The sequence below is a fragment of the Chinchilla lanigera genome, unplaced genomic scaffold (genome assembly GCF_000276665.1).
Source record: "Chinchilla lanigera isolate Chin_1 unplaced genomic scaffold, ChiLan1.0 scaffold00042, whole genome shotgun sequence".
Classification (NCBI taxonomy): Eukaryota; Metazoa; Chordata; class Mammalia; order Rodentia; family Chinchillidae; genus Chinchilla; species Chinchilla lanigera.
Window position 1 is genome coordinate 1,139,961 of NW_004955443.1, and position 26,015 is coordinate 1,165,975.

The 26,015-nt window shown below is 36.5% G+C and overlaps 1 protein-coding gene across 3 annotated transcripts in view; it reads right to left on the minus strand.

The window, feature by feature from the left end:
* The window catches only part of Gabrb1 (gamma-aminobutyric acid (GABA) A receptor, beta 1), a 388,069-nt gene that overhangs the window by 13,738 nt on the left and 348,316 nt on the right, over positions 1–26,015 (minus strand). For 2 of the 3 annotated variants that reach the window (XM_005391892.2, XM_013518091.1), the window contains 3 exons: positions 11,059–11,196; positions 10,803–10,955; positions 7,619–7,863 (listed from right to left, as the gene is read on the minus strand). In XM_005391892.2, coding sequence (XP_005391949.1) covers positions 7,619–7,863; positions 10,803–10,955; positions 11,059–11,196 — 536 coding nt within the window. The remainder of the gene's footprint in view (positions 1–7,618; positions 7,864–10,802; positions 10,956–11,058; positions 11,197–26,015) is intronic. The other variant, XM_013518089.1, reaches the window with a different exon arrangement.

Below are 26,015 nucleotides of genomic sequence, written 5' to 3' on the forward strand. Positions count from 1 at the left end.
GCTAACTGTTGAGTGAATGAATATTAAGTCAGGTGGTAATAGGAATGATGGTTAATTTTATCTGTCAGCTTGGCTAGTCTATGGTCTTTAGTTGGTGTTGATGTTGCTGTGAAGGTATTTTGCAGGTATGACTGACATTTACATCTATTGTAAGTAAAGGAGATTATACTTCTCAATGTGAGTGGCCTCACAGTACAGGCTGACAGCCTTAAAAGCAAAAACTGAAGATTCATGAGGAAAAGAAATTTTGCCTCAGAACTATTAAACAGAAAAATCTGCCTGAGGTCCGAGCATAACCAGCAGGTTTTGGATTCAAGATCAGAACAGTAACTCTCAGATGATTTTCCAGCCTGCAGCCTCCTCTACAGATTTCACACTTGCCAGATCTCAAAGTTGCATGAGATAATTCCTCAAAATAAATCTATTTTAATATGTGTGTTGGTTGTATTTCTATTTGTTATACTTTTTCTGGAGAACCTGAGCAGTAGAAAGGGCATTGCAAAAGTCTTGAGGATGGTTTTCACATGGCTGAAGTCTGCAAGAATGAGGGCGATAGCTATGTTTCTTAACCAAATAGAAACCCCAAACAAATATCCCAATACTCTCTCTTTCTTTCTTTCTTTCTTTCTTTCTTTCTTTCTTTCTTTCTTTCTTTCTTTCTTTCTTTCTTTCTTTCTTTCTTTCTTTCTTTCTTCTTTCTTTCTCCCTTCTTTCCTTCCTTTCTTTCTCTCTTTCTTCCCTCATGCTTGTTAGACAAGTGCTGTGCCACTGAACTATATCCCTGGCCCCCAGTACATTTTCTAGCTTGGTGTCAGACCCTATCACTCTTCCATCTCACTCACTCTCTCTTTTTTCTCTGCCTCCAACATCTGCCAAAACTGGCCATGTTGTGAAAAATGTTGTCATTCACTGAATTTAACTGTTGTGTATATTTTCAAAATATAAATATAGCAAAACTCATCTAAATGTCATTGAAATGAAATCTAATCTTGTTTTCAGTGGCAGTTTTAAAACCCTGTGAGGGGCCTGGGGATTTAGCTCAGTGGCAAAAGCGCCTGCCTGGCAAGCGCAAGGTCGTGAGTTCAGTTCCCGGTACCGGAGAAAACCCCCCCCCAAAACAAAACAAAACAAAACAAAACAAATAAAACCCTGTGAGGGATAACTCCAGGCTCAATTTATTTTGCCAACAATATGTTATTTCCTTCTTGATAGGCTATTCAAAGAGATTCATATTACTGAGTAGTTCTGAAGTACAGAGGAGGAAACCAAGTGATGAACAGTTGCAGAATGAGCTAGGTCACTGTCCTCAAGAAGCTTACAGTCTAGTTAATGAAGTGTGAATGGCTGCCTTTCTCTGTAGAGAGCAGAAGCCTTAGAAGCCACAGCCTCCCCCTTCTCATAGAACGGACCACATCTATGCCATTACTCTGCCAGTTATCTTGTCACTGTTGCCAAGCCTTGATCCCTTGGCCTGGAGTTTATGAAATCTTTTGCTTGTGGGAGGGGACTGTTGGAGGCTCTGTTTATCTCTTTACAGTATCCTAACAACTAATGGCAGTAGTAGTTTTATAATAAAGTAATAAAACAACTTTATTATTTTGAGAAAGGTAGATGGCCAAGTACAAACATATAAACCTAAAAGATACATGTTATATTTTTTGTGGGAAATACAGAGAGAACATGATAAAGATAAAATGAGGCAAATGGCAATTTTCTAGAGCATTATTAAGGTAGGAAAAGTTATTCTGGTATCTTGCTTTTCTTGTTGCAGAGACAAAATACCAGGCACTCAAAGTTAAAGGAGGAAAATTTTATTTTGGCTCACAGTTTGTAGAGGTTTCAGTTCATAGTTGGCTGGCTCCATGGCAGAATGGCATGGCAGAGGGCATTGCAAAGCAGAAACGTTTATGGCAGGCAGAGGGAAAGAAGACAGCAAAGCAGTGAGGTAGCAGGCAACAAGCAATGAGCAGTGACAATAGCAACCCTCTTTCTGTCTCTTATATTCTGTCCAGGCTACCTGTGCTAAGGGTACCCAGAGTGGAGCACCCTTAATCCTACCATTGCACTATCAGTAAATCCCAGCATCACATCCTTAATCCCAACATCACACACTCTAGAGCCAGCCATCTCCCCAAACTCCTACTGCATGAGGTTTCTGCGAGACATCTACATATAAGCCATAACATCTGAATTTCTTTCTACTCTCCATTTTCCCCATTCTATGTTTTAGCAAGTTAAATGCATCTTGGTTCTGACCACTGTTTTCTGACATCATCTCTTGCCTTTTAGTTGACGTTTTTCTTCCAGCAGTGCAATCCTATGGGCTTTTCTCTGCATAGCATCTGGAATGATGCTTTAAAATGCAAACCAGGTGATTGCTCTTCTGTCTAAATCTTTTAGCCACTCTCCACATCATAGCATAAAATTTAAGCATAAATCCAGGCCAGTAATCCTGGCACTATGGAAGGCAGAGACAGGAGGATTGTAAATTTGAGCTCAGCTTGGGCAATTTAGCAACTTAGCAAGACTGTCTCAAAAATAACAAAAAAATATTAAAAAGGTCTGGGGTTTAGATTAGTAAGTCAGTGCAAAAGCTGAGTTCAATCCCCAGTACTACAAAAAATAAACAAAAAAACAAAGAAAGGACAAAAGAAAGAAAGAAGGATGAAATCTAAATTTCTTACACTAAACACAAATACCATATGAGTTGTCTTTGGGAGCACCTCTTCCCTCATTTGCTGTGCTGTTGCCCTTGAATTCTCTGCTTCATGCATACTGGCCTTTTGTTAGTTGACCCCTCAAGCCCCTAATTCTGAGGACATTTTCACTTGCTGGACTTCTGTCCTGGAATGCTCTTGCCCACACTGTACCTGGCTAGCTTCTTGTGGTTTTCTTTACCATTGGTATCATCATCTGAAATCTAAAATGTAGTTATATAGCCCTGTCAATCACCTCAACTGGAATACTGGCTCAGGTGCCTTTATTTACTCATCACTCTTCATCCTCCTTGTCCTCACAGAACTAAAGGAAAGATCTGAAAATGGAACTCTGAAAGTCTAACTTTGAGTCTTCTCTCTGAGTTTTGTCTGAACTTCAGTGGCCCGGGTAACTGGGTGGCTAAAATCTCTCGTGCCTCAGGGTTATGGTTCCCAGACATTAGTGTACATGTGAATCAGTCAGGAAGCTTGAAAATAATACAGATTTGAGTTCATTCATTCTAGAGTGAGGTCCTCCAAGTCTGCATTTTATACAAGCCCTGAAAGGGTCTTAGTTGTTTGTGCAGGCTCTCAGTTGGTTTGACATGTTTCAGTCCATTCCGACTTGAGAACACTGCCTCAATATTCCTTTAGTGTATGTGGTCGCATCTTCTGAGCACGAGGACCGTGCATGCAGTCTATAATTGAACGTTTCATGTTTTCAGCCTTCTTGGTTGGAAGGAGTAACTTCTGTGTAAGAATATGATCCCAGTTAGTCCTGAAGAAGACTGAATTCTGGAATATTTTTCTTTAACTAAGTATGAATAATAGAGTACTTTTGTGCTAGGGTTGTAGAGCTTGACACTAGAAATGTGGAACTTTGAGATCACCCTGAAGGAAGGACCTACTGAAATAAGGCCAATGTTAAGGAAAGCAGAATTAAGAGATGAAAAGGACGCTATCTGAACAGTATTAATTTAATATCTGGATGTAGGCTTATATGAAATTAGAACTATCCCTGGATTCTTTAGTTGTGTGGACTGAAGCAAGTTCCTCTACTTTTTTATTTCTTGAGCCAGTTTAATAAGCTACATTTCTTTCTCATCTAACAAAAGGACTGTTACGTTTGGGTAGAGAAAAATTAACAATAGGAAGGAAGAAGGAAGAGGAAGAGGGAGAAGGACAAGAAATTCTTGCAAAGGAAAAATAAATTGTTGAAGATTCTGGGGATAAGACAGATTTGAACCAAGCCAGATTTTGGCAGAGATTTAAGGGTTGAAGCAGTTTGTGAGCTACTAGCACAAGCAGTGATTAGAAATTCTGGACTTCTCCACAATTCAAGATGCTAAATGAGAATAGTCAGAGCTTCATCAAAGGCAGGGCAAGTGTTCCATCTGGCCTGAAGGTGAGGCAGTGACGCGGAAGTGAGATCCAGAATCAAAGGCTAACAGGTATGGAGCTGTTCTAACCTGGAGTTAAGGATGTAGCTGTTTACCTTTATGATTCCCACTTGCACATGCCCTTGCATGCTGGAATTCATCATGTCACACCGCCGATTTACATTTAGAAAGCTGCCTGACAGTGTTCAGATGATTCACCACAGAGAGCACAAACAGGAAAAAGGAGACTAGATCACAGGACCAATGTCTAATTCTGAGGAAAAATTCTATTTTTGTGTGTTGGGGCTGCAACTGCACATTATGAATGAGTGTCTGGTCGACTTTCCATTGTCATTCAGCAGTTAGAATGATTTTGAGTGGTTTCTGGTCACAGACCCACTGCACATCCATTCCATCCATTTCATTTCCTGATGATGTCAGGCAGTGTAGCTAGTTCATACCGTTAAAAAAGTTCCAGGTTAGTATAAAAAGATCCCAGAGGTAGCTTACTTAAGTCTTGTTGTGCTGTGAAATCTATCTTTCAAAACTCTAAATACCATCCTTAGTTTCCAATGATGCCTGAGGGGTTCATGAATCTACAATCTTTATCACCTTGGAGATTGAAACTGTCCTAGTGCCTGGATTCGGCAGCTGCACTCATATTAAAAAATGCTGCAGAGCAGCTGGTGGAGATATAAATCAATACAAGGCTTGCACTTCTGAAGCTTTGGTACAGACACCCCTTGACCTGACTGCCCAGTGGAGACCATCAAAAATAAAGTATAATCATGAACAATAGCACTCCATGTCCAGCATGCCCATGTAAGTACTAAGAATCCCTCAAAATGAAAATGATCTGGGAACATAACATATATGCTATTTAAATTAACTTTTCACAAGCATCTAGAAGGACAAAGGAAGCTCATCCGACCATTCAAGGGAAAATCTAGTATATTCTATTTTTTAAAAATTTAACCACAGGGTAGTATTTTAAAATATCACACAATCTTTATTATTAATTTAATTGATGGAAATGATACACTGGACAGGTGAAGCTTGTTATTGACACACTGTCTCTTTGAGCCCCTGGTTTCAGAGCAGGATAAGGGAGTCAGTATCTACCAAACCTATGGAACTGCAGGGATGATTAAAACAAGTTGCACGATACAGTAACACTGTATTATTATTACATTTAAACATGAAGAAGTTAATAAAATCCTATCTAGACCACTCTTTTAAAGACTATATGTAATATTATATGACACTGTAATTCAGAAATGATACCAGAGATCTCATATGAAGTAAACTTAATATTAAAATCAAAGTGACAGGAACAGTCACACAGTTTGGGCAGAAGATATTCTTATTATAAATATATAATAATTTTATAAAACATTTTGATGTAACATTCAGTACCTTGCGTGGTTTCTACAAACTAATCTTCAGTGGAGAAAGCCTTTCTAGCATTCATTCATTCATTTATTTTACAAGTGCTTCTTTGGTATCTGCCTTGTTCTCTGAGGACAGACAGTAACCACAGTAGACAAGGCCCCTGGTGCCTGTTCTTGGGAAGCTACCGTCTAGCAAGAGGGATGCAAACAGACATATCTTCCCTATTAATAAAGTCCTATGATAGAAAAGTATAGGATCAGAGAACAATTAAGAGGGTACAAAGTATAAATGGAGAGTGGGGATATCAGTTAAACCATTCTCAAAAGAGCAGCCTTCATGGTGTGCTCTGAGAAATTGGGAGAAGCCTAGCCTGGACTTCAATTGTATCTTTGAAACAAACATTTGAAGTTTTTGAAGGTACATTTCTATGTACTGCATCTTTTTCTTGGCCATAGTCACATTTTCTTGTTTGGTCTCCGGTTTAGTAATTTTTATTATACACTACAGGTTTTGAATAATGCACTGTAGACACTGTGGATAATGTTATCTTCCCTGAAGAAAATTGGGTTTTGTTTTGGCTGGAAGTGATATTATTAATGTAGCACCTAGAATATGGGGACTTGGTTTTATGAGTCATTTTGGTCAGTATGTTTCAGTTTCTCCCTTATCCCAAGGGAAATCTCTTTTTTTTTTTTTTTTCAGAACTTGTTTTCTTACTTCTAAAATGTGATCCTTTTGGGACTTTAAAGGAAAGTTTAATATCTTTAACACATCCCCTAAATAGGCTGGAATCAAACTCCAAACTCTAACTCACAGAGTTTCAGGCAGAACCTGAAATCTTTGTTATGTTTTGGTTGTCGTTTACTTTTCAGACATTAACGATTCCCTGCCTTTGGACATCTTGTCATTTTAACTCTAAGTTTGTAATTCATGGATTCTGGGAGAGTTTATACCAGATTTTAAGTATCTGCTATGGCTCACTTATTTCTGAAAATTTCAGAAACTCTGGAAGGATCAAAATTCACACTTTGACTCCTCCAGCCAACACAACTGCAGTTTTCTGTTGCAATTCTGATGCCAACATGTCTCAAAGTGGAAGTGGCCTAGAGAAAAGGGTGTATAAGCACAGCTGATGACTCACGTTGTGTGCTTCTCTTCTTTGGAGGGTTTATTCTTTTCTAGTTTTTGCCTGTTTTTAGTTACTGTCTCATGTAATGAGGAGAATTAAATTTTTCTCGTAGTATTTACAATTTTTTATTTATGGAAAGGTGTGTCTGATACAAACATTCTGCTCTATTTTAACATGTCTTTTTAAAAAAGATATTTGGTATACATTTGCCCGATTTTCTGTGAAAACTCCCTGTGGAGTTCCTATTCTGGTTTCCCATGATTTGGTTCTACTTTGGAGCTGTACGCACTGTTTCTACAGCTTCACCTCCACTTAGGAGTACAGAGTGTATTCACTTTCTTGCTCTTATTTATTTACCAGATAGGTCTTGCCTTATTCTTTTACTTAAAGTTTAAAATAATGATTCATGTGGGCTCAAATTCCAGGGCTAGGTATGTACCATGCTTTATGTATGGATTAAGTGTGTCTTTCGTGTGTCGTGTGTTGCACGCTTGCTTCTCAGTGTGGTAATGTTGGAAGGTGGGACCTTAAGATGTGCGGCCTAGAGGGATGTGGATAGGTTTATTGGAGGTTCTATCCTGGGAAGGATTTGAAGGAGTCAAGGGGTCTCTGAATTGCTGTCTGGTTCCTGCATTGTGATGTAACCAATTTCTCTTGCACATGCTCCTACTATGTACTATAGTGCTAGAGTCAGCACTACACTGTTTAAAATGTAAGAGTTCCAAACTGTGAGCTAAATAAACCTCTTTTCTTTATAAGCTTATCCTGCCTCAGTTGTTTTGTTATAGTAATGCAAAACTGACTAATAAAATATAATATTACTCTATATAACCTTCAATTTAAATTTTGCAATCTTCAGTTCCCAAATATGTAAAATGAAAAGTTATCCTTATTAAGTGTGACCCTTAATAAAGATAAAATAAATTTTATAAGTAACTCTTTTCTGCTTTGAGGGCTCTTTGTACTGCATTGATGATAAACATAGGATAAATTATTATTATTAGGAATGTTTAATATATTACCTGAACTTTATTCATCTCCAGTTTGTTCTTCTCATTGGCACTTTGATCTTGTTTGCTTGCTCCCTTTTTCTGAGGGCCTTTACCAAAAAAGATGTAATTTACAAAGGCATATTCCAGCAGAGCCAGGAATACAAACACAAAGCAACCCATCAGATAAATATCAATTGCTTTGACATAAGGGATCTTTGGCAGGGTCTCCCTGAGGTGAGTGCTGATGGTTGTCATTGTCAGCACTGTGGTGATTCCTGTGAAACAGAAAGACAAAGCTGAGCTGAAGGAACTCCTGTGAAATTGTCCTTTTCGAGATTTCAGGGACAGACAATATTTCTTTAATGGTGCCCCAGAATCATGGGATTAACATGCTATGCCACTGGACAAAATGGCACACATTTTGAAAGACAAAGTCATAACCTCCTTCCATAGTCCATCAATAGATAGAATGTATGGTCAGTGGAGGATTGACAACATTAAAAAATATAAATCAAGGAAGAAGAAAAACACATAAAAAGTCAGATAAAATTCTCATTAGAAACATGCCTCCAAATGTTCCTCAGTTCTATTTTGTGTGTCCAACAACTTCCTTGTTTTTCTCAGTATCTCATCCATGTCCTTCCAAAATCTGTCTTTGTGATACTAATTTCCACAGAGGCCACTATCAATTAAAAGTTTGTGACTAGCTTGAGAGCTATTGTATTCTATGAATCCACAATACACCCAAACTTACAAGTTGAGTATAACATTTTAAAATAATGAATCATTTATACTCAGGTCATCATGAAAAGAAGCATATGAGAAAGTTTATGATTTATATCAGTACATCAAACATCTCATTTATGTAGTTTTTAGATGCAACATAATATTATTTTGGCTTTGCAAATATTAACTCTATTTTCTTGGTTCCACAGCCTAGAAAAGATTAACTCCCCAGTGTTAGAGAAAAGCTTCTTAAAAAATGATCTTAGATTTGTTAAAAAAATTTAAGTCCATATATACATCAAAGTTAGTGCTTTATCTGCTTTGTTAAATATAGGATTAGTAGCTTAAGTTTGTGTGGGTTGCATAACTTGATAATGATTATGATGAAAAAATAATTGGGAAAAGTAAGAAATGAAAAAAAGAAGTTGAAATTTTGTGTAGTTTGTGCTGCAATATTATATACCTTTCTGTAGTGTTTTATAGATCTAAACATCTACAACTATGAATTATCTCCTATGGCTGTCACAACAGCATGTTGAGTGTGACAGCATATTATTCTTTTTTATACTGAGTCAACAAAATTTGAAATTTTATTTATCCAGCTGAAGGTCAAAAATTTAAGGAGATGTTAAACAAAAGCATTTAAAAATAAACAGAGACATGAGAAGTTGATGCCTGACATTTGATGGAAGTATTTTAAAGTAAAGGCAGGAAATATTAAATGGATAGAAAAGACAAAGGAAGCATGGTGAAAGGAATGGAAAATAACAAAAGAAAGGAAGAAAAAAAAGATAGTTTGCATTCCTTTTTCCACTCAGATTATTCTAGATGTGATTTCATGATTCAACTATATTTTCAGAAGATCAGATAAAATAGGAAGGAAGTCAGGACCATCATACCAAAAATTAAAATGGTTCACATCAGTGATTAATTCAAATGGGTTGTATTGATATGAAATGAGTAGTCTTATTTATTTATTTCTTTGAACAAAATTGAAATTTCATTTAAAATAGTTATAGCTACTATGCTTGAAAAAAAGCTTAATTCTTTTACAAATTCACTAATTGTATTTCTGCTTTTAGTCTTTGGCTAAATTTTTAAGCAAAAAGGGTTATTGAATGAATGTCTTTTAAAATTACACATGTTTAAAATATGTCAGGTTTACATTCTAAAAGTATGTTAAATCAGCCATTTTTATAGACTCACATCTTTATCTCTAATCAAGATATCATTAGCTTTGAGAATAGATACACAAAGGGAATCACAGTTCATGTATTTGCTAGCTATTTTTCTCTGCTGTGGACATCATCCAGTATTTACTTTTGTTTTGTTTTTACTAATCATGGCATATATACATAGCATACTCACATTCAAATAACTTGTACAGATACATATGTAAAATAGGACAAATTATTTCTTTGCTTTCTTTACTCTTAGAATGTTCAAAGAAGCTGAAACTCCTTGACATTATAAGCCGTATCTATTCAACCCATAGAAATAAGCTACAGAGGTGATTATTAGTGTAGTTGTGAAAGGGTGTGTGCTGCTTATTTGATCCAGTTCAGTAATCTCAGAAGAGATGTAGTATGTTATTTTGGCCAGAAGTGATGCTGTTTCTCTCTCTCTCTGTCTCTCTCTCTCTCTGTCTCTCTGTCTCTCTCTCTCTCTCTCTCTCTCTCTCTTTCTCTCTCTCCCTTAACTTCTGTCTCTCTCTGTCTCTCTCTGTCGCTGTCTCTGTCTCTCCCTCTCTCTCTTTCTCTTTCTGTGTGTGTGTGTCTGTCTGAATAAATACAGAAAGTAGGTGCAAATAAAGAGGCATATTTATACATGACCAGAATCATCGGGCACACATTACACATTTTAACTTTCAATGAACAATTTAAAGTCGCAAGTATAACCTTTCAGGTTTCAGCCAATTATTCAACATGGTAAGATTAATTCTGAATTTTGTTCTACAAAGAAGGAAAACATTTTTCTTCTGTCTTGATCAGAGATCATTAATATAGTTAATGTATAAATTGTATGTGCTTTACACAATGTAATGGGCTCCATTTAAGAGAGACTTAGCTTGATATGCTGTAACTTTAGTTAATATTCAAAGGATAGTATTTCCCAACAATTTATATAGCTTGTTAGTGATCATAAGGCTTTGTTTTCTCCAAGTCTATTTAAAGATAATGAGTTGTAAGTATTTTCCCAGTAAAAAGCAGAGAACAAAGAGGAAGTCATCGCAAATTTAGTAAAAATTTGTGTATTGAGATACACGTCACAAAGTACATTATGGGATACGGGCCCCAAGAATTTCTTTTTGGTACAATGTTAAAGATAGATTTAATTGTAATAACTCATTTTAAACATTTTTATGTTTATATTTAGTCACTCTTCTGATAATTTTTTCATCTGATTATAAGAAAGTTCTTGCATATTAGCCCTGGCTATTTGTTTGAAGGTACTACCCCTTAACTTCTGCTATACTGAGAATGCATACCTAGTGCGACTCTGGCTGCAGACGCATCATAATTGATCCAAAATGACACCCAGGACAGAATTGTAATCAGTGTAGAAGGCATATAGGTTTGTAAAATGAAGTAACCGATGTTTCTCTTTAGACGAAAACTTAATGACAATCTTGGATATGCTCCTGAATTGAAAAAGAAAGAAAAGATAATCCAAGCATCATTTGATTGCAATCATCCTGGGCCTTTACAGGCAATTTTAGTTAACTGTGGAGCAAACATCCTCACCTGTTGTGAATTCCACCTTCTTGGACACCATCTTGTAGTCAACAATTGAAAACTGAGGAAGCTCAATTTTATTAACTCCAGTTACTGCTTTTTCTCCTCCATTCCAGTAAAACTCAATGTCGTCAGTGGTATAGCCATCTGAAAGGAAAGAACACAGCCTAGTTACATAGTGCTCATGTGGTCTAAAGTTCATATTGAAGACAATTTTGAAACCAGAGGGAAGATTCCCAATAATTGATGGCGAAGTAGCATTGCTCTGAATCAGGATGGCAGACGGGTCTCAGGCTGAATGCTGTTGGTACTGACTGCACTAAAAAAAAGATGCATCTGGCTTTAGTGAACATAAACGTTAGATCATTTAATGATATCTGATATTACACTGTGTATTCATTTTCATTGTGTCTACCAGTAGTGACTAAAGTGAGAGATGGGTGAATTCCAGGGGTCTAGAAATGGATTTTAGCTATGCATTGCCTTACAACATTGACAGCCACAAGTAATAATAATGGAGCTCATATTTGTTAAAAGGAACAGGAGACATGAAAGGAGTACAATGAACAACCACATTTGCACATATCTGTTAAATGACCAAGGCCTTTAAAAATGTACATTTCTTTTAGAAAATTAGTCAAGCTTTTGGTTTTATTCTTTGATAATAGTTACTACCACAGCTAATATATGGGTAGAAATTTTGAGAACTATATGAGATGTGTTTGAAAATTAAGATGTGTGCATGAATAATGACTTATTACAGTGAAATACACATTGTCATTAAATCAAATTCAAAATTCTCCCCCTGGCTTCAGAAACATTTATGCCCTCATTCTTGATACTTTCTGAGGCAATTTTGAGGTCCTTTATCATAAGTGTCTTTAGTTCCACTGTAATGGCTGCCTTGCTGTCCTCAGTCAATTCAAAACATTTATCTTCGTGGTCAGTTTGATTTTGGGAAAGGGTCGGAAGTCACACATTGCCAGGTTGGGAAGAACATATCACGTTTTTAGAGCCTACCTTTCTGTTAGATGGTGCCAGGCAGCAGCCCTCATAGTAATTTTGATTGCATCTCACAAAGATATGAAAGACTTCCAGAGCTGCTTCAGAAAGTGGCAAGAATGATGGGATAAGTGTGCTTGAAGCTGCAGGGAATATTGTGAGGGAGCTCAATGGCAATGTGTGTTTTACTGTAATAATTTAAAAAATTTAAACATTCACTATATTTTTCAATTACCCAATGTGTGATTTGTTGGTAATACTTTGATGTCTTCCTATTTATGAGGGTGAGTTAATGTAAGGGGGACGTGTAGAAGATTATCCGTACGTCTTCAGCAGGGAAGGCCTGGCACTGGTAACCTATGGAGGTCTCCATGCTCAAAAATAGACTCTCTCAGCTGGATGTGGTAGCACATGTCTGTAATTCCAGTACTCTGGGAGGCTGAAAAAGGACGATCAAAGTTGTATTCTGTTTTTCCTGATTTACTCCCAGTTGCCAGGAGTCTAGCTGGGTTATGGTCATGCATATAAATAATGTATAACAAGAATGCTTGGGTATATTAAAAAATCTAAAAATAATGTATAACAAATTTATTTTTCTCCTTTTAGCAATTTCAGACATTTATAAGTTTAATTTGTATTCTCCTTAAATTTGAAAGTATTAAATCCTTTTCTCCTTTAGAATTACTGAAGTTTATGTTTAAAAGGTAACCCTAAAATTTCTTTGTAGTAGATAATATGTTGACCTACTTTTGATTAAAGCCACAAAATTTTTTCAGGAGACAAAAAATAGCTTTAAAACTTGGAATTTGAATGGCAAGTGTCTAAGAGTTGCTACCAATTTACCACCAAATGAATGAAAGGAATTTAAAGGTATTTCTTTTTTTTTTTTTTTCAGGAGAAACAAAGCTGTGTCAACTTTACTGCTTTAAGTGTTTTTAATTTGTTTTCAAAAGCTCTTTATAAAAATTCTTTTCTTGACTTTATTGAACTCACAACAGTGTTTTTGTGTCTTAATTTTTGCCCCTGTAAATGTTATTCTATATTATAAAATATTTGAGTGTATATTTTATTTGAGTGAATATTTGAGTGAATATTTTATTTCTCTTTACACCATCTCCTTTTATGTCTAAGAACTTGCCCTCTCTGTGAAGGGAACCTTTTCATACATTCTACAGTGATCCAGTATAGACACAGAAATAGAAAGTATTTACTATCACATATGATTGCTGGTGTCTGAGAGACTGTAGATCCTTTTTCCCTTTTGAATCTAGTATAATCTAGTAGGAACTCATTGGCATATTGGGGATTTAAGCAAGTTTGAATATGACTCCCTGAGAAAGGTTCTTAATACATCCTTGAGAATCTGAGAAGAACCTACGACCAACTTCACAAAAAAGAGAGAAGTAATGAAGGAAAGAAGGAAAGAAAGAAAGAAAGAAAGAAAGAAAGAAAGAAAGAAAGAAAGAAAGAAAGAAAGAAAGAAAGAAAGAAAAGGAGAAAAAGTATATAATTTCAATCTCCAGGAATGGAAAAGCTTCCTGTTAATTTTAGGTTTACTAAGTTAACCAGGTGATAGATTTCAACCTCAAAGTGGTCCTGAGCTATAAGTACATAGGGGAAAAACATGTAAGCAATCAATTAATAGTTGAGAGTCACAGATGGTTAGCAGGTTAGGGGTGAAGGGGAGACGGGAAATGGGTGAGCTAGATGAGCTCCTCATGTTATGTACGGCCTCTGAAGAGTGTCTGAACTCCTAAGCACTGCAAACAATAAAAAAGCTGGAACATTCTTTCTTTCTTTTCTCGTTTTTTGGGTAAGGGGATAAAAATGGAAACCAAGTTTTGTAAATAAGTAGAAAAGAATGGTTAAAGGGAGGTTAGGGGAATGGGAAAAAAAAAGAATCAAGTTATACCATGTACAGGTACAAATTCTGTATAATGAACATAATCATTATGTTTACCTAAAATGTACCAATAAGCTTAATTAATTAAAAAATCTCCTTCCTTCCAAAAAAGCTGGAACAATACATATTTTAATGGTATGGTCATGTATCTTTATTTGAAGTTTTGCTCCAGAAAGAAGGAAGAGAAAAAAATATGTACAAGTATACACGGGATAACTAGGATATTGTACTACTAATATCTGTTGGTTTATTAAGAGGAACTGTTAATGTGTAATTGTTTGATCAGTAGTATATGTCTGTATGTTTATCTGTGCAACCATTTTGAAGATAACATTATGTAATATAACAACCATTGTTAATATCCTATCACTTTGTTTTGAAATTCTGTATTATTTTTATTGTTCTTTATGCTGCTTTGTTTATGCATTTGTTTTTGTTATTTTGTTTTTTTCTTTTCTCTTTAAAATGAAAAACAAAGTTTTTATATCTATACAAAGATAGCTGGGATAGGTGTATTGCTAATGTCTGTGCGTTATTGAAAAGAACAGTCAATGTTTAAAATTTTCTTTTTGCACGCTTGAATTTGGTAATAGGAACGACTGATCTGAAAATAACAGTATGCAGTATAAGAACCATTGTTGAACTTCTACCATCTTGTGTGGTGAAGCTCTGTATCATTTCCAATATTTTTTAAATTACTTGTTACTGTCTTTGATTGTTTAATCAATCTTATCTGGTGGACTGAGCAACTTCGTTGAAGATAACAGTATGTAATATAGCAACCATTGTTAATTCCTATCATTTTGTTTGAGGTCATGTATCGTTTTTGTATTGTTTTGATTTTGTCTTCATTGTTATTTTGCTAGTATTTTTATCTTCAAGATAAAAAGGAGTTAATTGTAGTTTGCAATTATTAGATGGAAAATTCCAGAAATAACCAATCCATAAATTGTAAGTTGTACACTGTGGTAATGTGATAGAATCCCATGCTGTCCTATTCCGTCCTGCCCAGGAAGTGGAATATCTCTTGTTTGGCATATCAGTGCTGTCCTATGTGCTACTTACCCACTCATCACTTACTGGCTATCTCAGATTAACTCTTATGGAAATAAAGTGCTTGTGCGCAAGTAACTCTTCTTAGAGAGAGTGTGGGAGACCACTTTAAATTTTTTTTACAATTTATTGTTATAATTATTCTATTTTGTTATTATTGTTGTTAACTTCTTACTGTACCTAATTTAGAGACTAAACTTTATCTTATATATATATATATATGTGAATATGTAAGATATACATGTATAGGAAAAGAACAGGATATATGGGGTTTGAAACATATCTCTTGCAGCTAAGGAGGGCCTACTATATTCAACAATTCATTCAGTTCGTGGTCTGAACCCCACTGCTCCCCCAGCTCACTTGCACTTTGTTTAAGTAAAACCCATTGGGCACAGCATTCAAGCACTGAGATAATTAGATGATCTGGGGAAAAAAGGAACGCTCACACCATCTCAGGTGGATGCTTCAGTTCTCATGGGAGCGATAATGGCAGCTGGATCCAAAGGAAAGAATAGAGGCCTAGAAATACACTATTATTCAAAGCTTACACAAGAACATTTTGCCACCAAGAGAGAACATCAATTTACTCACACCTGAACAACCTGTTTACCAAAGGTTTTCCTTTGCGAACCAGTGACTTCACACAGCGCCTTAAAGCCTGAACACTTGGATACCAATGATGTGTTTCCTAGCAACAATAGCTACACAGAAGCTCTTGAAATTTCCTCTCAGCCTCTGGGGACTTCTTAGTGGTGCAGAAAGTACAGATAAAATTAAGTTGATGTCAATGGATAAAGATTCATGAAGCCGGTAAAATGTAGAAGTATATGGATGTTAGCATTCCTGTTTGTTCCTTGAAAGACTTATTTTGGATGCATTTTCTAATTAGGAAATAAAAATATACTCTCCACTGTGCTTAATAGAGCGAGGGGATGGTCAAGTACTTACATACATTTTGGATACACACAGAGTTAAGCTTCTAATCCCTGAGTGGGCAGAAGTAAACAGATCTCCTTTTGTGCAAAAGCCATAGCAACATATCTGGTGTGGATTTTGTTTGGCTCCGGGCAACCCTTAAAATGCCATTGACTTTGCTAGGTTTATTGTCTCAAGGGTAGGTGACAATCCAGGTTGTTATGCTTTGAATGTGTTCCCCAAAATTCATGTGCTGGAAACTTGATTCCCAAAGCAGCAATCTCAGGAGATAGGTGCTTTAAGAGATGTTTAAGTTATAAGGGTTCCACTCTCATAAATAGAATAATATTGTTGTGAAGGTGTGTGAAACTTTCAGTGACTTAAAATTACAGTGACACATGCATAGTGATGTTTATAGCAGCACAATTTATAATAGCTAATCTTAGAAGTGGCCTATATGCCAATCCACAGTTGAATGGATAAAGAATATGTGGTGTTTACACACAATGGAGAATTATTCTGCCAGAAAAAAGATAAACTTGAGTGATTTGTAGGAAAGTGGATGCACTTTGATGCCATAATGTTAAGTGAACTAAATCAGACACAATCCTATCACATGGTTTCTCTTATATTAGAAATCCAAAGTATAAATGAAGAGCAAAATGAAGGATAGATAAGAGGAAATAGGGAGACAGGTCTTCCTCAAAAGGGAATGGGACCAAGAGATGGAGGGAAAAGGATGGGAGGTGAGGGAAAGGATTAAAAGGGAATTAGGGTGTTCCATGTGCCAGTAGAACTCCACACAGGGATCGCAGACATCGCATGCTGCACATATGTGCGCCCTCAAAAGAAGATGAAGATATGATGAAGAGGGCAGAGAGGGAGGAGAAAGGTGATGGAAGAAAGGGAATTAATGTGTATTATGCACTGTAGCAATTCCCAACAGGAGAGATAAGCATTATGTTCTTCAAACATGTGCTAACAAAACCCACACACTCTCACAGTTAAATACAAATCTATGCAACAGCTTCCTGTTAGTGCCTGACAATGTGAGTGGTCCTCCTGACCTCAGGGGTGCTTACCACTCATTTTTTTATGTCAACTGAATTATTAATTAAGCTTTAAGATATTTGTTAGAGAATATATCCTTATAATAAACAAAAACAATTACCTTGTCCAAGAGCATCTATCATCTAATCCTTGCACACTCCTTGCACTAATAGGCAAGTAGTTTTTCTACACAATAGAGACTCCCATTTTTGAGGACATTTCATTCTTTTATTCTCTTTTTCAGGCTATGGTTTTCCCAAGGATGTATTCAGTCTTATGAAGCTTTCTTCCTACTCAACAGTTTCCAATTTGCTTGTATGCCCCTTGGAGTACAGAGCCCCAAACTCAGAGGCAGCCGTGTTTACCTTTCTCTGGTAACCTCTCTTTGGGCTTTCTGGCTGCAGTTTCTCTTGGGAGGCAGAGCTACACCAAGTGTGATCCTGCCCTACTTACTGAGTGACTCCCTGACTGAAAGAAAAACAAAGCAGCAGCAAGATTTTGAGTTGCATAATGTTCTCACATTTGGGACCGTTGAGCTAGGCATATTTTCTGGTTCGGAAGCATACTCTGAACAGTTTTCTTGCTTCTAACCAGATCTAAGATCCAAAGAAAGTTCAGGATAATCCAGCTTCTTCTCACTCCACTCAAGCCTTGGCATGTGCTATGTTTGGCCCATATGTGAATTCTCAGAACGAATTTCCTAGAGTTGTGATCCTTCATATCTTGTGTTTTCACTGACTTGTCCATTAATCTTTGTCTATATTAGATCTTTCTGATTTAAAGACTTAGACTGCAGTTATTATATTGAACAGATTAGAATGCATTCACATTCCATGCTCAACAGAATTCACATGTCACTCTAAATTACTAAATAGTTGATATTTAGCTTTAATATTTTCATTTGTTTATGTATTTTAGAGCTGACAATATAAGATCCTTGAGGAGCTTGCGGCATCTCTCCCTGCCCCTCTGTATTTGCCTATAGTGATTAATGTCTAAAGGGTTTGGTTTGAATCCTGACAGTAATGGGGCTCTAGTGCAATGGCTAAGATCTCCTCTCAACCCTTGTTTACTTGGAATATATCCAACTCCTCCTAAATTCCCCACTGGAAAGAATCCTGTTTTCATCATCAGGTTCTTGACCCTTACCATAGCCAGTCTTGCCTTCTAAGCCGGCTAATCACCAGAAATTTTTCAAGATGGAATTGCCCGCGAGGTTTGCCTGCATATGACAGGTTATATCCTTGGTCTACCCAACTATTTTTCTCTGGGGCCGATTTTTCATCTGGACTCATTTAACCTGTTGTACCACTTTTCTTGCACTATGCCACTAAAAGTACTACACACTTCGCTTAGTATTAATGGCTAGGAAAACTAGAATTTTATTATTCTTGTCTCTGGTCTTTTAATAAAGCAGCACAAGTTCAATTAGCTTTTTCAGTAACAAAATTATTTTTCCCTTTTGACTCGAGTAAACGATGTAATATTTTCTCCATTATATTTAGTTTGACTCACTATTTTTGTCTATGTAGGCTTTTTTTGGGTTTGTTTTAGTCCTGATTTGCTTATCCTCTTAGTTTCATGTTATCTATAAATTTGAAAAACATGGCTTTTATCCTAATTCCCTTGATTGAGACAAGTATGGAACGGCGAGACAAAGAGAGAGAGAGACCTGGAAAACTCTTCCGGCAATGTCTCCAAGGCTGATATAAAAACAATGTTAAGCAGTACTTTGTGGGGTGACACCATAATTGATCCATTTTATATTTGCTTAATTGTTTTCAGCCTCACGTGTGTTTCTCTCTATCATATTTTCTTAATTCATTTATTTTGCTTCACTACCCAGAAAGAAATTTAAATCCGACTTGGTCTGTGTTTAGAGAAATCAGGCTACTTCCACATTACTGCTTCCTTTTCTATGGGCTAATGTCTTGACTGGACTGAATCTCACTGAATCTAAGCATCTGTACAGAATTTACCTCTTTCTAGTGTATTGAAGTGACTATATTTTATTCTATGAATGCCAATAGCGACGTGCTATGCTAATTTTCAAGAAGCTCATGATAAAAACCTCTCTCCACAATGTTCAGCTTCTTTTAATAATAGCTGATTGAATTACATGTCATTAATTTATGTAGGTTCATATATTGTATGGAAATAAATGAATGTTACTCTATGGCCAAATTCTGGGTGAAGTAAAAGACGACCACTCCGGGAAAAGCCAGTCCTATTTTTAAATGTTTATCTTGATGTGTTTGTTACCAATAAAATTTTCTCAAAACAGCCTCTAACCATCTCCATTTTACTTGTCTCAATAGTTAAAGGAGCTAGTAGTTTATATCTTAGGATGAAAATCCTTCCTATCTATGTCCATGACATAAGAAATATTTATTTGGCCCTCATCCTCCCGTTCTGATGCAGAGCTCCTAAATCCCTGGAATTTCCTGGGCAACAAGAGCATCTTTTGTTCAATGAGGTGATTCTGATGAGACCCTGCTTAGCTTTAGGATGGGATCAGATTATCAAAAAGACCACGCCTTGATTAGAAGCCTGAAATTTCCAGCTCCAGAGAGGGAAGGGGGAAACTGAATTAATAATCAACCACACCTACATGATGAAAGCTCCTAAGAGAAACTTTATTGATGTGATTCAGAGAGCTTTTGGGCTGGTGAGCACATGAGATACTGGGAGCGTGCATCTGATGAAGGTGGAAACTCTGAGCCCCCAGCCTCATCCAGCTAGAGCTTGCCCTGCGCATCTCTTCCACCTAGCTGTTCCTGAGCTGTAGCCCTTATCATAATCTTGTAGTAGAAAGCAAACTCTTCCTGAGTTCTGTGAGCTCTTCCAGCAAATTATCAAACATAGTGGAAGTAGGTGAGAAGCTCCAGTCTGTAGTCAGTTCAGAGAGAAATGAGGTGACTTGAGGACCCAATACTTCTAACTGGCACTGGAAGTAAGGGTAACTTAGTGGGTCTGAGCCCTTAACCTGTGGCTTCTGCTGTTAAGTTTAGGTAGTTAGTGTCAGGATTGAACTGAGTTGTTGGACACCCAGCCAGTGTCTGGAGAGGTGAGTTTTGACTGGAGTGAGGAAAATCTGCACCACTGGTGTCAGAGAGTTGTGAGTAAAAACAACTCAGAATTTTCAATTTATATTAATAAACACGGAGTAGATTTTTCTTTTGGGATATCTGTGGTCAAATATTCTCTTTTAATCATGGAATCTTCTTACGATATCTAGTCTATACATTTAACAGACATCCCAACTTCTTGTGTCATTCTTTTTAAGAAACAAAACCTTGGGTTAAAGATGGAAATAAATTGTGATTATCAGCTCTTGCTTTTAATTTTTGCCAGGATCTGGGTACAGCCTCCTGAAAAGGTTGAATTTCACAGCACTGCAGCTGAATAAGGAAAATACTCCTTAAAAGTTGCTGAGAAATCACTGTTTCAAAATTTGGATGACCTTTCACTTGATATTGCTGTTATAGCACAGAGAGGACCTTGTCAGGGAGTTACTAAGATTCCATGTCACCTCTGCCGGTAGTTTCTGATCTTTTTAAGACCTCTCTTTATTTTAAAACAGTTGTTTGGTTATATGTAGGCAAAGTCATTTATGCTGGCATTCTCAAAGAGTAGAAAGACCACATTTACTTAGACATATTGTCTTAGTTTATTTTTTTTCATTGCTGAGATCAAATTCTCAATGCCAAATGTTAAAGGAGGGAAGGTTTATTTCAGCTCACAGTTTGTAGTGGTTTCAGTCCACAGCTGGCTGGCTCCAAGCCAGGGTGGCATGGCAGAGGGGCATCACAGAGAAGAACTAGTCCATGGTGTGGCAGAGTAGGTAGATGACAGCAAGAAGCAGGCAAGAGCAGCAGCAGAGGCAGCTTCTTTCTATTCCTTTATATTCATTCCATCCAGGCTACCCACATTTTGGGAGACGCCTTCCACATCCAGGATGGGGCACATTTATTCTCAGCATCACACACCCTAACCAGCCACTTTTGGAACTCCCCCCAATGACCAATGAGACTTTGAGGGAACATCTAGATACAAGCCATAACACACATGAAAAAGAGTTAACCCTATAAGCTCAAAATCTAAACAAGTATGTCAATCTCAAAATATTAAGATTCTTTTAAAATCTGATTTAAAGTTGGATATTAAGAATGCCTGATATATATGTAATTGTTAAAGTTATACATCATTGCTTTACTGGAAGAAATAAAAATCAAAAATTATTTTTAATGTAGGGGAAGTAGTCACCTCTAATTTTGAACAATATTAAAGGTGCTTTTATTTTCTAAAACATAAACTACATTTGAGGATAAATACAACCAAGCAAAGCAGAAACTAAGATAATTACCCAGGTAAATGAAATACAATAATATTTAAACCATAATGCAGCAACATTTGAGGCCTGATTTCTAGTTTGTATAAAAATTCCAGTTCTCTAGTACTTTTATTGGGACCTTATATCTTAAATGTGGGAAAATGTTGAGAATATCTTTGTGGTATTATTTTAAGAAGCCATGGGGGCTGGGGATTTAGCTCAGCGGCAAAGCGCCTGCCTGGCAAATGCAAGGTCGTGAGTTCGGTTCCCGGTACCGGAGAAAAACCAAAAAAAAAAAAAAAAAAAAAAAAAAGAAGCCATGGCATCCTAATTTTATTGACTGTGAGCCCACACCTGAATAGCTCTCTCTCTACCCCTGCCTCCCTGTCCCTCCCTCTCTTATTTCTTTTCCTCCTCCTGTACCTCCTCCTCCTTCCTCCTCCCCTCCCCTCTTCCTTCTCTTTTGGTTGGAGATGTCAGTTTTCAGTAAGAACTCCTGATGTATTTACAAAGTACTGATATATCAAATAAATAATTTTTTGGAAACACATTAAAATCTAAAAACTCAACCAGCTAAAATGAGCCATGGTATGATGTTTTCAGTTCTTCTGGGAAAATACGTAGGAGGGAAATAGCTGGGTTGAATGGGGCCTCTAGTTCTACTTTACTGAGGAATCTCCAAACTGATTTCCACAGTGATTTCATCAGTCTACTCTGCCACCAGCAGTGAAGTGTTCCAGTGATATATGTGCACCCATGTTTATAGCAGTGCAATTTGTAATAACTAAATCATCGAAGCAACCCAAATGTCCTTCAGCTGAGGAATGGCTAAAAAAATTGTGGCATTCTTATGTAGTGGAATATTACTCAGCTGTAAGGAAAGATAAACTTGAGGCTTTTATAGATAAATGGACACAACTAGAGACCATACTCATAAGTGAAATAAATCAGACCTGCATGTGTAAACACTGTATTGTCTCACCTGGGTAAGAACCTGAAAGAGTGAATAAAGACTAGGAGGTACGATAGATATTGTGAAAGTTAAGGAAACTGATCAAAAATAAAGAGCAACTGGGATGCGGGAAAAAAGAAAGAAGAGGAAAATATGTATATATGTATATACAGGATAGCTAACATAGTTGTACTACTGACTTCTATCACTTCATTGAAAGGAATGTTTGTTTGCTCAATCTTACATGTCTATATTTGTTTACCTGAGTAACCAATTTAAAGATATCAATATGTAATACAACAACCATTGTTAATTTCCTGTCACCTTGTCTGAAATTCTTTATTGCTTGTATTGTTTTTGTGTTATTTTATAAATGTATGTGTGTTCGTTAATATGTTTTCATTCTTTTGTCTTAAAATAAAAAAATAAAATGAGCCATGGTAAAATGCTCATGATGTGTTGCTAAGAGACAGCATATAAAAAAGCGTATGTGGCTGTGTATGTGAATATATAACCAAGAATATATATGGAGAGAGTCAATGGTGGTTATCCACAGATGTTAAGAGTTCAAGAGTTTTATGTGCTAAATGTGCGGTTCTTTTAAAATTAAAGACCCAACGAGTGATTTTTATGATTATAAGATTGCCTAGATAAATTGTGGGAAAGTAAACATCAAATGTATGAAAACTATCTAAATAACCTGTAGAGGGCACTCAAGGCCTTTTGTATCATAGCCAGCGACTCCATATGGTGAAGATTTTATTCCTTTCAGTTTGTTATAGGAGTTTTGGAATTTTTATGACAATTTTTACTTTGAACCTAGTAAATAAAGCTTTACTTTGAAATTCATTTATATTAAATGATGCTAGAATGATTATGAATAATATACCTTGTCATATTCAGATTTTCAGCCAGGAATATATTTAAATACATGCAACTCTAATAGATTCCTAAGCAACTATAACAAATGATCTGTTTTGGTATATTTAAAGCTTAATCTATAATCTTTTCACTAACATATTTCAAAGGGCAGTCTACGCAGTTTAGCTATACATATGGACTAACAGAACTCTATGTGCTGCAAAGGACACAAACTCGTTCTTCAAGTTCCTTGGTTGCAATTATATAGCCAGCAGTAGTAAGATGGATCCTTAAAAAATACCATTATATCAAGTTATAGTTTACTTTCTATTTTTATTGACTTATTTGCCTGCATACTGAATTCTTTTGGTATAATCTGTGTTTTTAAAAATATCATATTCGTTATTCACTCACTCTCAGATAACACTCACTGAAACCCACTCAATTCAATTTCTAAATTAGATACTTTTCCATCTGTAGAAGCAAAGTATGTGGTATCTGTCCTGGATTTTCCAACATACTGAATATTGGCTCATATTTAAGCAAGCGCTTATATTTAAAAGGGGGAGGGGATTTTATTACTCAGAAAAATGGCTTTTCTCTGCTATCTTCAAATAGTCCATGTTATCTGAATCTCTTCTAGAATTAGGTTGGATGGGCTTGGCAAGTTAGAGGCCAGCAGCTTTTGTGATTGACAATCTATTATGCATTCTTGTGTAATTTCTTGATTTTTGAAATCCATGGGAATAGAATGGTACAGAGCTGACAGTTCAGTTTGTGCTGTATCTCTAGCTTATTTACACTCATTCCCAAATGCTAGATTGGTGTCACAAAGGTTATCGTGGCAAGTATGTTGGGCACATTACTATCTGTTTTTAAAATTACATTGTATCTGGACCTGGCTCCAAACCCCCCAGCTATCTGATTATTATTGGTTTTGCTGGAATTGATTTTTCACTCCATGTAATTTGGCAGATACATTGATGAAACATGTGGCTTGCTGCCATTTTACTTATGTTGAAGGGTTTATTTCAGATGCCCATGAAATAGGGAGACAGGCAAATATAAATTTATCTTTAGAGCTGTTTAGTGTAGAAGCATTTGGCAATCGCAGTTAGGAAAGGGTATTGCTCTATAGTTATTGCACAATCTCAAGCCTGAGAAGAAAAGCAGTGATTATAATTTTCACTTTTCAAGTGGGGAAAATGAAAGTGCAGACTTTCATGACCTGATTGGGAAGACTGAATGCTTCCAAGTTTCTATCTGTGGAAATGGGGCCAATAATCTGTGCTACCTGACTCACAGGGAAGATAAAAAAGGCCATTTTGCAAAGTTACAGCTACAGAGTGCTTCTTAGAAGCCATCCATCATCAAAACGCTTAGAAGCATTATACAAGCATCACATGTTGCTTCAGGCTGGGTTTATTGCAGTGCTTCTCAACCTTGGGTGAATTCCACTGCACTGCAAGGGGACATTTGGCAACATTTATTTTTGCCAGGGGACATTTGGTAAAGACCTGATTTAGGGGTGCTACAAGGGTCTAGTTGGTAGAGGTCAGGGATGCTGCTAAACCTCCTGTAATGACCAGGACACAGGCTGTAAGAAAGAATTATGTAGCCCGACATATCAGCAGTGCCAATACTGAGAAACCCTGGTGTATAGCTAAAGTGGGTTGTGCTTGGCAGAATGGTACAGGTTAAAAAAATTTGTATTGGTGTTAAATGGTGCAAAATGACACCAGGCTTTATTCTAAAGGGCTAGAATTTATAGGAAGGGAAGATGAAGAGTTATTTTTTGATCAAATCATAAATAGAATTTCTTAACTATAATCTTAGTGCCTTATCTGTGCCCCTTTCCCAGTCCAGACAGTAATACTGAGTGTGGTCACACATGCCTCAGGGTGGGTACCCAGGAAAGGGGCCGTTGGGGAGGCTGAATCATAAATATGGCAAGTTCTTTGCTCTTTGTTTTAAAAGATACTGGCCTGAAAGGAAGATAGAAGATGTCCACACATTTAACCTGTCTAAAAAATTCTCTTCACCTGGAACTTCCCCAACAAATCTACTAGTTAAAGACACTTCAGGGAAGAGTGAGGGGGAAGGGAAGCAGAGAGGGAGGAAGAGTCAGGTGTGAACTTGAGCAGGCCTGCTTTCCCCTGCATTTTCTATATGGGTTCTAGTGACATTAGATAACCTCTTTCTAGTTGTGAGATATTCACTATATAAAGGGAATTTTAAAAACTCAATAGCAAAAGTGAATCAAATTAAATGAATCCATTAAGATGGGCAATAGGCCTAAATAGATATATTTCAAAAGAAGACTTACAAATGGTTAACAGGTATGAAAGTTCTCAATATCACTAATCATCAGGAAAATGAAAATCAAAATCACAGTGGCATATCACTTCACTCCAGTAGGAATGGCTATTACCAAAAACAGAAAAGACAACAAAGGCTGGTGAGGTATTAGAAAAAAGGGAACTCTTGCATACCATTAGAGGGAATGCAAATTAGTTCAGCCATTGTGAAAAACAGAGTGGTGGTTTTCCAAGAAATTGAAAATAGGGCTACTATGTGATCACACAACCCTACTATGGCTTACATATGCAGAGAAAATCAGTATGTCAAAGAGACATATGCACCCTGTCATTTTTTTGTAGCACTATTCACAATGGTCAAGAAAAGGAAATAACATTGGTGCTCACCAACTGATGAAGGAATAAAGATATATCTATATACTTATATATCTACAGCTCATGGGATATGATTTAGCCATGAATGGAATGATATCTTGTCATCCATCTAACAAAAGAAGTCAAAGATCTCTTCAATGAAAACTACAATACTCTGAAAAAAGAGATCGAAGAAGATTTCAATAAATGGAAAAACATTCC